Here is a 12,902-nt window from a genome sequence, read left to right on the forward strand (position 1 = left end):
CCTCTCCTCTCCTCTCCTCTCCTCTCCTCTCCTCTCCTCTCCTCTCCTCTCTTCTCCTCTCTCTCTCTCCTCTCCTCCTCTCCTCTCCTCTCCTCTCCTCTCTTCTCCTCTCCTCTCCTCTCTCCTCCTCTCCTTCCTCTCTGTCTCTCTCTCTGTCTGTCTATCTCTCTCTTTCTTTCTCTCTGTCTGTCTGTCTCTCTCTCTTTCTCGCTCTCTCTCTCTCATCAAGAGAGATTAAATGGAACCAAGGAATCCCACCCTTTTCCCTACCCCCAAGTAGAGAAGAGAAGATCCCAAGGCATATTTACTATTTGTGTTCTTAATTCCTGAGAAAGCAAGAGAAGCAAATAAACTAGACAGGGTGAGAAGAAGCTCAGAACTTTATACAGGGATTAAGTCAAAGGATTCCCAGGCAGAAATTTAAACCAGCGAAGGACACTGATCCTGTGTTAGCTCACTTGTGTCCTCCCCTTCCCTTGATACCCTATATTCAGCAGTGGCTCCTATCAAATTCTTATTCTCTTCTCCTACTTCTTCATACTCCCGTTTCTTATACCTACGAGTGCCATAAATGGCCAGGGTGATCAGGGCTGCCAGAACAACAGTCACACCAGCTGTGATGCCAGCCGTTGCCCCACCGGATAAACCACTGTTGGATTCGTGGATGACATCTCTGATCCTACGGATCTCAGAAGGATCTGCCAGCTTCCACAGATGGGTGCTGGAGTCCTTGATCCAGGACTTCTCGCTCTCGCCGCTGATAACCATCACAGTGTTCGTGGCAGCCTGACTCATGAGAGGTGGTCTGGAGAAGGGAGGGAGCCTTGCAGGTGGCAGAGAGCCCCCGGTAAAGAGCCCCGCCTGGACACAGTACGATACTTGGCAGCCATCGCTGATCAGAGCCAGGTGTTGGCTGAAACCCGCTGGGCATTTTTTCAGGTAAGGGCCACCTTGATTCCTGAGCTGGGATGAGTTCACCAAAGGATTCCCCATGTCACAGCTGAAGAAACCACCAAAAGGCACAGAGAACCGGTAGCCCAGCTCGTAGTCTTGGCTGCTGCAAACATGGAGGCCGTTCAAGAGCCTCAGTGGCAAATAGCCAGCTGGACATGACTGGGCATTGGTCACAGGATTGATGGTCTTGCTACTAAAGAGACCCCCGAAAAGGAAGCCTGAATTCTCGGGGACCTGGCCCTTTGCCACACACCAGAAACCTTTGAATTCAGCCCTTGCCACTCGAAAGACATCTTCACATTCTTTCCTACAGAAAACCCACAGGCTGCATTTTCGGTGGCATTCCAGGAAGTTGTAGCCTTCCTCTCTAAAATGGGAATGTAACAGGACCGGCGAGTAATTTTCTGGGCAGGAGAATCCGCCGGTGAGTGGATTCTTCTGCTCGAGTTCAGGGCACAGAAGCATGGCCTCCGTCCCCGAGGTCTGGGTACACTCCTGGTAAACTCCCCCAAAGGTGAAGTTGGTCATTTTCCCTTCACACGACCCATCGTCCGTATTGGCTTGGAAATTAAAGTTGGGGGAATCTCTGTCGGTGCAGCCGGGATAGGTGTTGAAGGTGTAGTACCGCCTCACCGCAGCTTCCACGGTTTTGGATAGCTTCTTCACCAAGGGGGCTGGCAAATCGGGCAAAGTGTCGGCATTGATGAAGAAATACAGGGGCAAACCCGAGCGGTCTATTGCCACCAAGTGGTTGGCGATGCCCTTCTGCCAGCCCTCCAGGGTGATACCTGGGTAAAAAGAGACCCCGCCGAGGCTTGCGACCCTCGAATTGGTTCGGTTGGAAATGTAGTTCCTGTGGAAAACCTCCTGGGAAATATGAGCATCTTCTAGTTTGAAATTAATGATATTGTGGAAGGCGACCCCAGCAGACGCAGTAATGCTACTACGGGTACTCTGGCTGTCATCCAAGAAGGAAGCCCTGATCTGGTCCTCCTGTACTAAGATAGCTCCGGCATCCACGCTGGTGATGACATGAGTTCCGTAGCTGAGGACCAGGAGGTCTGCCATGAAATTGGCCATTCGAGTCTGGTTATTTTCCAATCGATCAGAGATATCCAACAGCTCTTTCTTGAATCCCCTGCTTAATGAGGAAATGGGATTAACTTTGGCCGTGTAGACCAGGTTTCTCACCTGGACCCTGGTAGTTACAGCTTGTTCCTTCACCTGATGAGTTTTCATCCTCTGGAACTCACTGGAGAACTTGCCGTTGGCCATGGAGAAGAGGGAGAGCTCTGCGTTGATGGAAGAGGAGGTGGTACTTTGGTAATTCTTCCAAGACTCGATGATTTCAGAATTCATCTCCAAGTTGCTCTGCTTCCGGGGAATTGTCAGGATTTCATCCGGGATGATGTATTCTCCATCTTCCGTGGTCCGACAATTTCTGTATTGCAAGTTCAGCACCCTTCCCATGTCCACGTTCCTCAGATTATCCCAGCCCCCACCGGGTAATACCTCCAGAACAGAGAGATTCAAGGCTCTCCTGCATTCTTGAAATCCAATGATGGGGTTCTCCTCAGGGATGTCTTTTCCTTTCCCACACACAAGAGCAGTCCAGAAGAGAAGGACTCCCTTCAAACAGTTCATGATTCCAGCAATCCAACTCACACACCTTGCCGTGGTCACTGGCAAGAGAGCTTGAGAAATGAACCAGCAGAGCAGCCCTTCCTGAGACAGCAAAGAGAGCAGTTCCTCTTTCCATGCTGATATTGCTGCAAAATAGAGAAATGAGAGACGATGAGAAAATGAAGTTTGGCAATGGGCGTGGAAGAAAAACTTGTGCTCGGGATAAAAATATCTCTCCTCCCCTCCTTCCAAATCCGACAAGATCATAATCCCATTGGGGGAGCATTTCTGGGGAGCAGAATAAAAAGAATAGAAACCAAATGACCTTGAATATATCACTTTAGCTTTTTGGACCTGAGTTTTCTCATAAAGAAGTGAATTGATCTGGCCCTGCTGAGGTCTTGTGTTCTAAGCTGACACTGCTCTTGCTTGGATGGTCTAAGGACGTCTATTTCTTTGAGATCCCTATTTCTTCATTCCAAGATGAATGTGTTCTGGTAACTGAAGATTCTAGAAGACATATACATGGTTAGCTAGACATTCTGCTGGCTGTTAGATGCATAGAACCATAGCATGTCGGGGTTGGGAGGGACATTAGGACAGAGAACCCAGATTATCAGAGCTAGAAAGAATCTTAGGACAGAGAGCACATAATGTGGCAAAGGTGTTCGCAACTTTAGGTCAGAGAAAAGAGATTGTCCAATCTGAGAGGGGTTTAGAACATGGAGTGACAGAGCTGGGAGGAATTTTGGAACATGGAACATCTGAGCTGGGAAGGTTCTTAGACCAGAGCATCAAGAATGTCGGAACCCCAGAATCTCAGAACATCCCCAACTCGGTGCTGTGGAGATGACTGAGTCAGGTCTTAGTGGCAAAACTGGAACTAGAACCAGGGACTCCTAATATTGTGTCCCTTAGGACAAGTCAGTCTATCTCTTGGAGCCTCAGTTTCTCCATCTGCAATAAAAAAGAATTGGAAGAAGCTGATCTATAACCTCTGACATTCTAATTCTTCTGTCATCATGTTAAATTAGGCTTAAACTCATAGTTGCCTTCCCTCTTTGGAAGCCCACAGATGTTTTGAGTAAATGACTGTTCTGGAGCATGGAGTAGTCCAGAGGAGTGATCGCAATTTGAAGCAAAATCTAATTGAAGCCCAGAAAGCTGCTTGCCAATTTGTGTGGTGCTCACTTATTCTTTCATTTCCAAGGGCTGGGCAATCAAGGCTGTGCTTTCATATATTTGATTCTAGAAATGATAGGGGGCCATTGGAATTTACTGGGAAGGGTCTTACCTGTGCTTTTGGAAAAATCACTTTGGTGTCTGCATGGAGATGGATTGGAAAGAGAGGAGATTTTTGGCAGAGGAAACCAATAAGTCTCCTCAAGTCCTCAAGTCACCCAAACATCTGGGCTAATGTTTTTTAAAAAAACTCAGTCAACCATCCAGACGTTTTAAAACGGATACTGTGACTAAAATGTTCATTTCCCCCACATGTCCCAACATTTTGATAAACACCTATGGGTCAAGAGCAATGACTTTCCTGATATCATTCAATGGGCAAGATCCGGACTTGAGACTAGTGCTAACATGTCCAGCTGCTGGTCAGTTCCTAGAAGTCATTCTATTTCATTCAACCAACCAGTCACTTGTGAAGTGCCTGCTGTGCTAAATGTAGCAATTACAAAGATAGAAATGAAACAGTTCCTGTCCTCAAGGAGCTTACATTCTTTTTTAAGTTATATTTTTATTGATCTTTGGTTACATATTATCTAGATTTGACCATTTTTCTCCTCTCCTTCCTTCAAGAATTTTCTCTTACAATAAAGAATTTTTTTTAATAAAAAAGGAAGGAAGACTCTAGCAAAACCAGTCAAGATATTGGAAAAAGAAGTTTCCTCTATAGGTAATGTAAGGAGCTTGCCTTCTGATGTCCAGGATAAATTCAAGGGAGGTTTTTTGGGGAAAAGGCAGTCACATCTAGCAAGATTAGGAAAAACATGACATGGAGGACATGGTGCTTGAGCTGAATATGGAAAGAAATAAAAAACTCAAGAGGCGACAGTGGGAAGGCAGTGCTTCCCAGACATGGGAATGGCCTCTGCAAAGAAGTAGAAATGGGACTTGAAGTGTTCTAAGTCAGGATGAGTAAAAAACAAAGACTGGTGTTGCTGAATTATAGATTACATGGAAGAGAGTTTATCAGTTGCATGGGGAAATTGGAGCCAGATTGTGGATGCCTTTAATCACCATACAGGATTTCATATTTGATTCTAGAAACAATAGGGGGCCATTGGAATTTACTGGGAAGGGAATTAACAGGGTCATACCTGTGCTTTTGGAAAAATCACTTTGGTGTCTGAATGGAGATGGCTTGGAAAGAGAGGAGATTTTTGGCAGAGAAACCAATAAGTCTCAAAGAATGAGAACTTTGGGGACAGAAAGAGGGGGACACTCAATTTCATTGATATGGAATCATATGGAATTTGGATGGGAGAGTGCAAGAAGTGGGTGTGGATCTCAGAAGGCCATCTGCTTTCATTATAGTCTGATCTTTAAGGGGAGCAGAATTTGCCCCTTCTGCTTTCATTACACTGTCTAATCTTTAAGGGGAGCAGAATTTGACCCATTTGCTTTCATTACACTGATCTTTAAGGTGAGCAGAATTTGCCCCATCTGCTTTCATTACACTGATCTTTAAGGGGAGCAGAATTTGCCCCCTCTGCTTTCATTACACTGTCTGATCTTTAAGGGGAGCAGAATTTGCCCCCTCTGCTTTCATTACACTGTCTGATCTTTAAGGGGAGCAGAATTTGCCCCCTCTGCTTTCATTACACTGTCTGATCTTTAAGGGGAGCAGAATTTGCCCTGCCATTCAGGGAGCACAATGAGACTTCTGGGGCCCGGTGGGAGTATTGGGGGAAGCCCAAACATTAAGTGAGTTCTGTTGGTGGATTGAAGCCATCACACTAATTTGGGGCCATTCAAGCTGCTTGTACCTGAATAGATTTGCCAGCTGTTTTCAGACTAGACTAATTAGCCAGTGATTTGGGTATTGAGCTAGAAGATTGGCTCCCAAAGCCTGGGGAAGCCGTTGGTGCTGAACCATTTGTAATCTGCTATAATAAGCTGGTTTAAACCCTGCTCTCCCAGAAGAAATTCCCTTGGTATAAAATGAGCCTTTGCAGATGGTGGTGTTTCATTAATGAAATGCCACGATCATTATGTTTCATCTCTCGCCCCATCCCCTCTCCCACAGAATGTAAGCTCTTTGAAGCCAGGGACTCTCATTTTGTAGTCTCCTAATCCATTGATGTGCCTAGTACTTAGTGGGCACTTAATAAGTGCTCATTCCCAGGATCATAGCTCTAGAGGAGAATGAAAACTCAGAGATCACCTAACCGTATTTTGCTGAATCCCGGGAAGCAAAGTCAGGGTTCATCCTTTGTTTCCAGAACTGCTGTTTTTCCCACAGACCAGGCTATTATTGATGAGGTATGGATCATGGCAGGAAAATGGGTTGGTCTCCTAGTCCTCCAGAACACCAAGTTAGGGCGGGTTCGTAGAGAAACACTACACAAGAGGCTGTGATAATGTGATAAGAAAAGGCTATTATTAAAGAGAGAGATACCAAGATGTTCTCTTAGTGCGCAATGTCAAAGAATTGCCAAAAGACATTTTCTCAGGACTTACTCTTATACAGAAACAAAACAATTTGGGTTTTACATCTGAAAGGTACATACTTGAGATAGGGTGTGGGAAAGGAGTCTTTTCCAGGGAATGTAGGTTTTGCATCCAAAAGGTGCATAATGTGTGGAAACAGAGTCTTTCCCAGGGAATGTAGGTTTTGCATCCAAAAGGTGCATAATGTGTGGGAACAGAGTCTTTCCCAGGGAATGCAGATGCTCTTCTGGGCGAGGCTGCATTGTCCTCATCATTATCACCATTTCCATTAGAGATCTGGGGCTGAAATACAATCCAACAAGCATTTATTAAGTGCCTACTATGTTCTAGGCACTATGTTGCTAGAGCTACAAAAGAAAAAGGAAAAACAGCCCATCAACTCAAGGAGTTTACAATCTATTAAAGCAGACCCTGTAAGTGTGATCAGTCAGGAACTTTGAGATCATTAGTCCAGCCTCCTAATTTTAACAAAGGTTAGGGAAAGCACTTGTAGTCACATGAGCAGTAAATAACAGAACCAAGGGTCTTTACCATCATATTCATCACTTGAAATGTCTAAAGCCCTCACACACTTCAGATGTGAATTGGATCTGGCTCCACTGTTGAACAGTTTCTCTTTCCAAAAATCACATGACAATAAAGAATGGAGAAGAAGAAGTCACCAGAGTTTTGCTCCAATTAAAATTTGCATGTCATGCTTGAAAAAGAAAAGTCTAGCAGTGATGACTAATTAGTAGGGGAGGACTGTGCTTGGCCTGTGTCACACTCAGTTTGGGTCACACTCCTTCTCAGCTAACCTTTTTTCTTTTCTCTTGGAGCATTTCCCTTTTTCTTCTCTCTTCCAGCTTTCATTGTCCCATAATTATCCAAGAGTTCAAACCCAGTCTTTGCTCCATATTAACTAAAGGCCGATGTGTCTGTTTTGTTTACAGGCCTTAATGGTTCCATTTCTTCAAGGGAAGCAAAGATTTCACTTTGTTAATTCAAAAAAAGATAGGGAAGTCAAGTGGTTAATTTTGCTCACCCTTTTGGGAACCCTGTCAGCTCCCTCCAGTGTCCCTTCCCCTCCTGGTCCCAGGCTGAGCCTCAGGTTCACGTGGCTTCAGGAGGAAGGAGCGGTTATTTTTGAGTTCTGCATTTGTGGTTGTAGCCTAAGCTTGTGATGAAAGCTCAGCACTTAAAGCAGTGTCTGTTCTGACCCCTGTGACTCATGAGAAGAAAGAGAATTGGCTTTGAGGCCACGGGAGTGGGTTCGGATCTTGCTTGTGATACTTTGTTGGACTTTGGACAAGTCACTGAGCATCAAAATGGTTTGTCTGGATGTCTTCCGAGCCTACCCAATTATTTCTGATTTTTCTTTAAACTTTGAGGTACAGCGCTGTTGTAGAAATGCTGGTTGGTTAGGCTTAAGTAAAAGTTGAAGGCTACCTCACATAGAGTGTTAGATACTCTGTTTAATTCTAATGACCAAATTCTGTTCTGACAAAAAGATGAGACAAAGACCCCTTTCCCCTTCTGGAAGAGTTGGCTGAAGAACAGTGAATAAACTATCAGACTCAGTGGGGGTATTTGTTAATTTTACTGAATTGCCTTTTTCTCCCTTTTTTATTATTTTTCTATTTTAAGGGATGACTTTTCAAATAGGGAAGGAGGGAGAGATGCATTTGGAAAGTAAAGTGATGTAAAGACAAGATCAAGCAGTACAAATTAAAAAGGAAAAATGAGGAAAAATATAGAATGTTTAAATTGGAAGCGACCTAGGAACCGAGAACTGTCAGAGATAAAAGGGACAGATGGTAAATGTCAGAGCAAGAACAAGAATACCAGACCATAAACCAAGGGTTCTTAACCTTCTTTGTGTCATGGACCCATTTGACTATCCAATGAAACTTATAGACCTCTTCTCAGGATAAGATTTTTAAAAGCATAAAATAAAGTATGCAGTATTACAGAGAAGACTAATTATATTAAGATATATATGTGTATGTATCTACAAATATATGTGTATTTTTTTTTAAATTCATGGATTCTAAGTTTAAAACCTTTGTCATCCAGGCAGTGCCTGACACATGTTAGGTTCTGAGGTCAAGGAGACAAAACAACAGAAAGGATCTTAAAACTATAAAGAATCATGAGAACTAAATCCACAATGAAATTACAATTTTCATTTAATGGATATACAAACCCCCAAACAGACAAACATCAGAGCCTTGGAATTGTAAACAATTATATACAAATCCCCAAAGAGATGGACAGTAAATGTCAGAGCATGTGGAATTGGATTGAATTGAATTGGATGATACCTTAGACTGTAGAACATAGAATATTAGAGCTAGAATGGACCTTAGAAGGAAGATTTTAGAATGTTGTGGTGGAAAAGAACCTTAGAATAAAGGACAGAAAATATTAGCAATGGGAAAGACCTTAGAATGTAGGACATTAGAACTCAAAGGGACTTTGAGAATATAAATCAAAGAACATCAGATGTAAAAGGGACAATAGAGCAACAATCAATTAGCAGGGCTGGAAAGAATCTCAGATTCATAGAATTATAGAATGGCAGGTCTGGGAGGGACCATGGAAGTCATCCAGTTCTACCATCTCTTTTTACTTATTTATTATTATAAGGATACCCCTGGTAATGTCTTTACTTCAGAAGCCGATTACCCCAAAGGGGATGTCCGTTTCTCACTGACAAAAAAAGGAGAACCCAGGGAGACTTTTGTAATCCTGTAGGCAAAATCAGAAGAATTAAGTGAAACACTGCAATTCCTATTTTTAAATTAGCCCAAGGGGACAGCAACTAACAGCCATGGTTGCCCTTAAGGTAACCGTTGGTAACACTTTATCGCTTCCCATCATTTGTATTCTCATAACTGTATTTTCTACCCACCTTCTCCCTCCTCTCTTTTCCTCTCCTCTCTTTCTCTTCCCCTCCTTCTCCTCTGAGGCTGATAATATTTAGTGACTTTCCTGAGTCATATGGATAATACATAACAGAAATGAGACCTGAACTCAGAAGCTTTTACTTTAGAGTCAGTGTTCTGTTCCCTATTCCCTATTATCAGAATTGAAGGAGTTAAAATAGAGGTTCTCTGGAAGGTGAAATGGAATATGAAACTAAGTCTCTCCTATGGCCCATTTCTCAAATCGAATCATTTCTTGTCTCTATTCTCACTTCCTCTTTTGAGAGGATTTAGATAGAGGAAGTACCTGGTTCTGTTTGCCTTGTAGGAACTAGTGTGTGTGTGTGTGTGTGTGTGTGTGTGTGTGTGTGTGTGTGTGTGTGTGTGTGTGTGTTTTCACATATATATGTATATGTATAGGAGGTATATATATGTGAATTTCAAGCCTAAATGGACCTTTTAGGTCTTGAAGACCATCTAATCCAATTCTCTGATTTTATAGATGAAGGAGATGAGGGCCAGAAAGGGAAAGACATTTGTCCCACACTCAGTCATACAACGAGTAAAAATCAGAGCCATGATTAAAATCAAGGCCTTGGACTCCAGAGCCTTCATATTTTTATCAGATGTTACTGTTTTTGTATATGTGTGTATATATATATTATATATATATATATTATATATATATATAATATATATATATATATAATATATATATACATTATATATATATTATATATGTATATATACAGTATATATACATATATATATATATATATATATATGTATACACACCTATACATCTCCCAATGCTAAGGATATTACATATGCACACATATATAAGATTAACATATATTATTTATATAGAACGTCCTTATCATAAGGATAGATTTATATGTATATATAATATGTATGTACTCAAAGACAGGAGATGTTACATCTCTATCCTGAAGAATGGGTATTTTCGAGTGTATAAGACTCATTTCTCCAGATAATCACCACAGTGATTTTCCTAAAATAAAGGTCCAATCATGTTTTCTTCCTACTCAGTCTATTCTCCTGGCTTCCTATTATCCCTAGGATTAAACATCTATTTTATATGTAGCTCCTCTCCACAAGTTGACTTTCTTATTGCCTTCCCCCAGGACACCATGTTCCTTCTGGATCTCTGAGCTGACTCTTCCCATCATCTACAAGTTCCTTTTCCTGGTCTGCACATCTGCTAGCATCTTTCCTAGGTTTTCTATATACCCAGACATCTTCATATTTTCTCCCCCTTAGAAGATAAGCTCCCTGAAAGTGGAGATTTTCATTTTTTACATATGTCTCTGGTGCCTTGACACCTTCATAAAACTGGATTAATTGAATGATATACAGAGAGGAAATGTGGGAGAGTGGACAAAGGTCAAGTCTTAGTCAGAAAGTACTGGATTCCAGGCCTGCCACTGACTCATGCTGTTTTTATGACCTGGACTAGGGACTTGGTCTCCCACAATTCCCTGGGTAGCTATAAATTACAGATAAGTTGCTCATTTATATTGGTGGAAGAAATTTCCTTACTAAGAAAGCTAGCACCAATGAAATTAAAAATCTGTAGTTTAAGGGAGAGAACAATGAGGGACAAAGAAAAGATCCCTAGAAATAAAAATCCAGATAGAGTATTTATGGATGGGTGGGAAGACTTTCAGAAGGTGATCATATATTTATGACCTCAGAGCTCACCTAGTCTGATTGCTACCTGGAAGGAGCCCTTTCCCCATCCCATCCTTCACAAATGGCCATTCAGTCTCTAATGATGAGGAGCCCACTGTCTTAGTCACTGAAGGTTTAGGGGCAGGAAATGGATTGGCTCAAAACAGAGGCTGACTATCAGCAGTGCAGGAGTCAGTGGGGAAGGTGAAATGGGAACTCCTGAGGAGGGAGACTGGTTAGGAGCCTTTAAACAGAGTTGATAGAGGGAAGGAGCTTCTGGAAGGGCTAGTAATCTTGGCAGCCCCAATCTATGAATAAGAATCACAGAAACAGAAGCACAATGAGGCTTTCTCTTGGAGGTCAGGGAGGTGCCCCTCATGAAGGATTGTTGAGGGGAAGAATGGGACCATGGGAATTTGGGGGTTCCTCAGATCTAACCTCAGTTTCCACCCTGGAAGAGGATGACAGAATTTTGGTTGCAGCTGTGGGGAGAACTTGCCCCCCTCTCCTGGTCTCCTGTATGAGTTTTGAGGGGAAGGGATTCAGCTGAGGTGGGGGTGGATCCTGTTATGTCGGTCTCTGGGAAGGGGTGGGAGAATATTACGATGGACAGGAGGTATTTCATTCTTGGCAGTGATCAAGGGCTGGGTGTGAGTGAGGAAGATCTAGGCAAAGAATATTTTGCCTTAAATATTTAAGGTTTGATAACAAATTTAGTGATTTAAGGAAAGTTGTGAGGATGAATTGTTCTACAATTCCTTCTGACTTTTGTTAGATAGATATTTGTTTGAATATGGCAACATTTCAGGAATTATTGAGGATTAATTAGTTATTTTATAACTGGGATAGACAGCAAAGAGGATGATGAGATAAAAAAAGGTAACAAATGCTGATCAGGCAGAACTATAACAGTTGCAATGAGTAGGGGAGACTTTGACATGTACCATAATAACCTTAGGGCTTCCTGAGCATATGTGGTGGAGGGGTGAATGTTGTGGAGAAGCCTTCAGACTCTTGGAATCAGGAGAGACAGGAGAGAAAATGCATGTGTGGAACAGGGAAAATGGCACAAAAGGAAGCTTTGGTTAGCCTTCTTAGTGAACAACTGCTATTGTAAAGGGTCACATGTTGAAGAACAGAAGAAATGGGAGATATTTGCCTCCAGGTTGATTGACCTGAGACCCAACTGTGAGCCCTTTGGGCAACAAGAGTATAAAAGCAGATTTCAGGATGTTGAGCTCCCAAGTCTCCAGAAAACCTTGGTTTTTTTTTTTTGTTTTTGTTTTTGTTGTTGTTGTTTGTTTTTGCTTTTTAATTTTTTTAGGCAATCAGGATTAAATGAATTGCAGCTAGTAACTATTTAAGGCCATATTTAAACTTAGGTTTTCCTGATTTCAGGATGAATGCTTTGCCCTGAATCTTCTGCAGATTGTGTTGGTCTCCTTGTTCAACACCAATTGCCTAAAGAAGCGCTTTTACCCAGGAATATTTGACTATATTTTTTACTAAATGGATTGTTTGGTTGAATCCCTGAGATCCAAATGATCTATTGTACCACAAGCAGAATAATGATCCAAACAAGGAGCCTGAGAACATGGCACCTGAGGAATTGGCCACATTCTATTTGACCTCAGAGGGCAGAACCAACAACTGTGAGTGAGAAATGCAAGGAAATTAATTTAAGTTTGAGAGAAATAAAAACTTCTGAACAATAAGAGCTCTTATAGGGCAGAATGGACTTCTCAGAAGGTAGTGATTTCCCCCTCACCGGAGGTCTCTAATCAAAGGCTGAATGACCACTTGTACAAGAAGCTTCTCCTCATTCCTCTGACTATGTAGATCCTCCCTCCCAAATCAACTTGTATGTATTAATTCTAGATTTATTCTGTTTGCTCATCTATTTCTATATAAAACCTATGTCTCCCCTATAAGAACAAAAAGCTCTTTGAGGACAGGGATGGTTTCATGGATTGAACTTGAATTTCCATTGTTCAGTACAGTGTCTGGCCCCACTAGGCACTTGTAAAAGGAAGGATTGAACTT

General features: G+C 42.1%; 1 protein-coding gene across 1 annotated transcript; it reads right to left on the reverse strand.

Moving 5' to 3' along the window:
- Positions 1-362: 362 nt before the first annotated feature.
- On the reverse strand, positions 363-2,684 carry MPEG1 (macrophage expressed 1). Its single transcript, XM_051967199.1, has one exon. The coding sequence runs from the start codon at positions 2,596-2,598 to the stop codon at positions 421-423; it is 2,178 nt and encodes a 725-aa protein (XP_051823159.1). The 5' UTR covers positions 2,599-2,684; the 3' UTR covers positions 363-420.
- Positions 2,685-12,902: the final 10,218 nt, after the last annotated feature.

The sequence above is a fragment of the Antechinus flavipes genome, chromosome 6 (genome assembly GCF_016432865.1).
Source record: "Antechinus flavipes isolate AdamAnt ecotype Samford, QLD, Australia chromosome 6, AdamAnt_v2, whole genome shotgun sequence".
NCBI classification, from domain to species: Eukaryota; Metazoa; Chordata; class Mammalia; order Dasyuromorphia; family Dasyuridae; genus Antechinus; species Antechinus flavipes.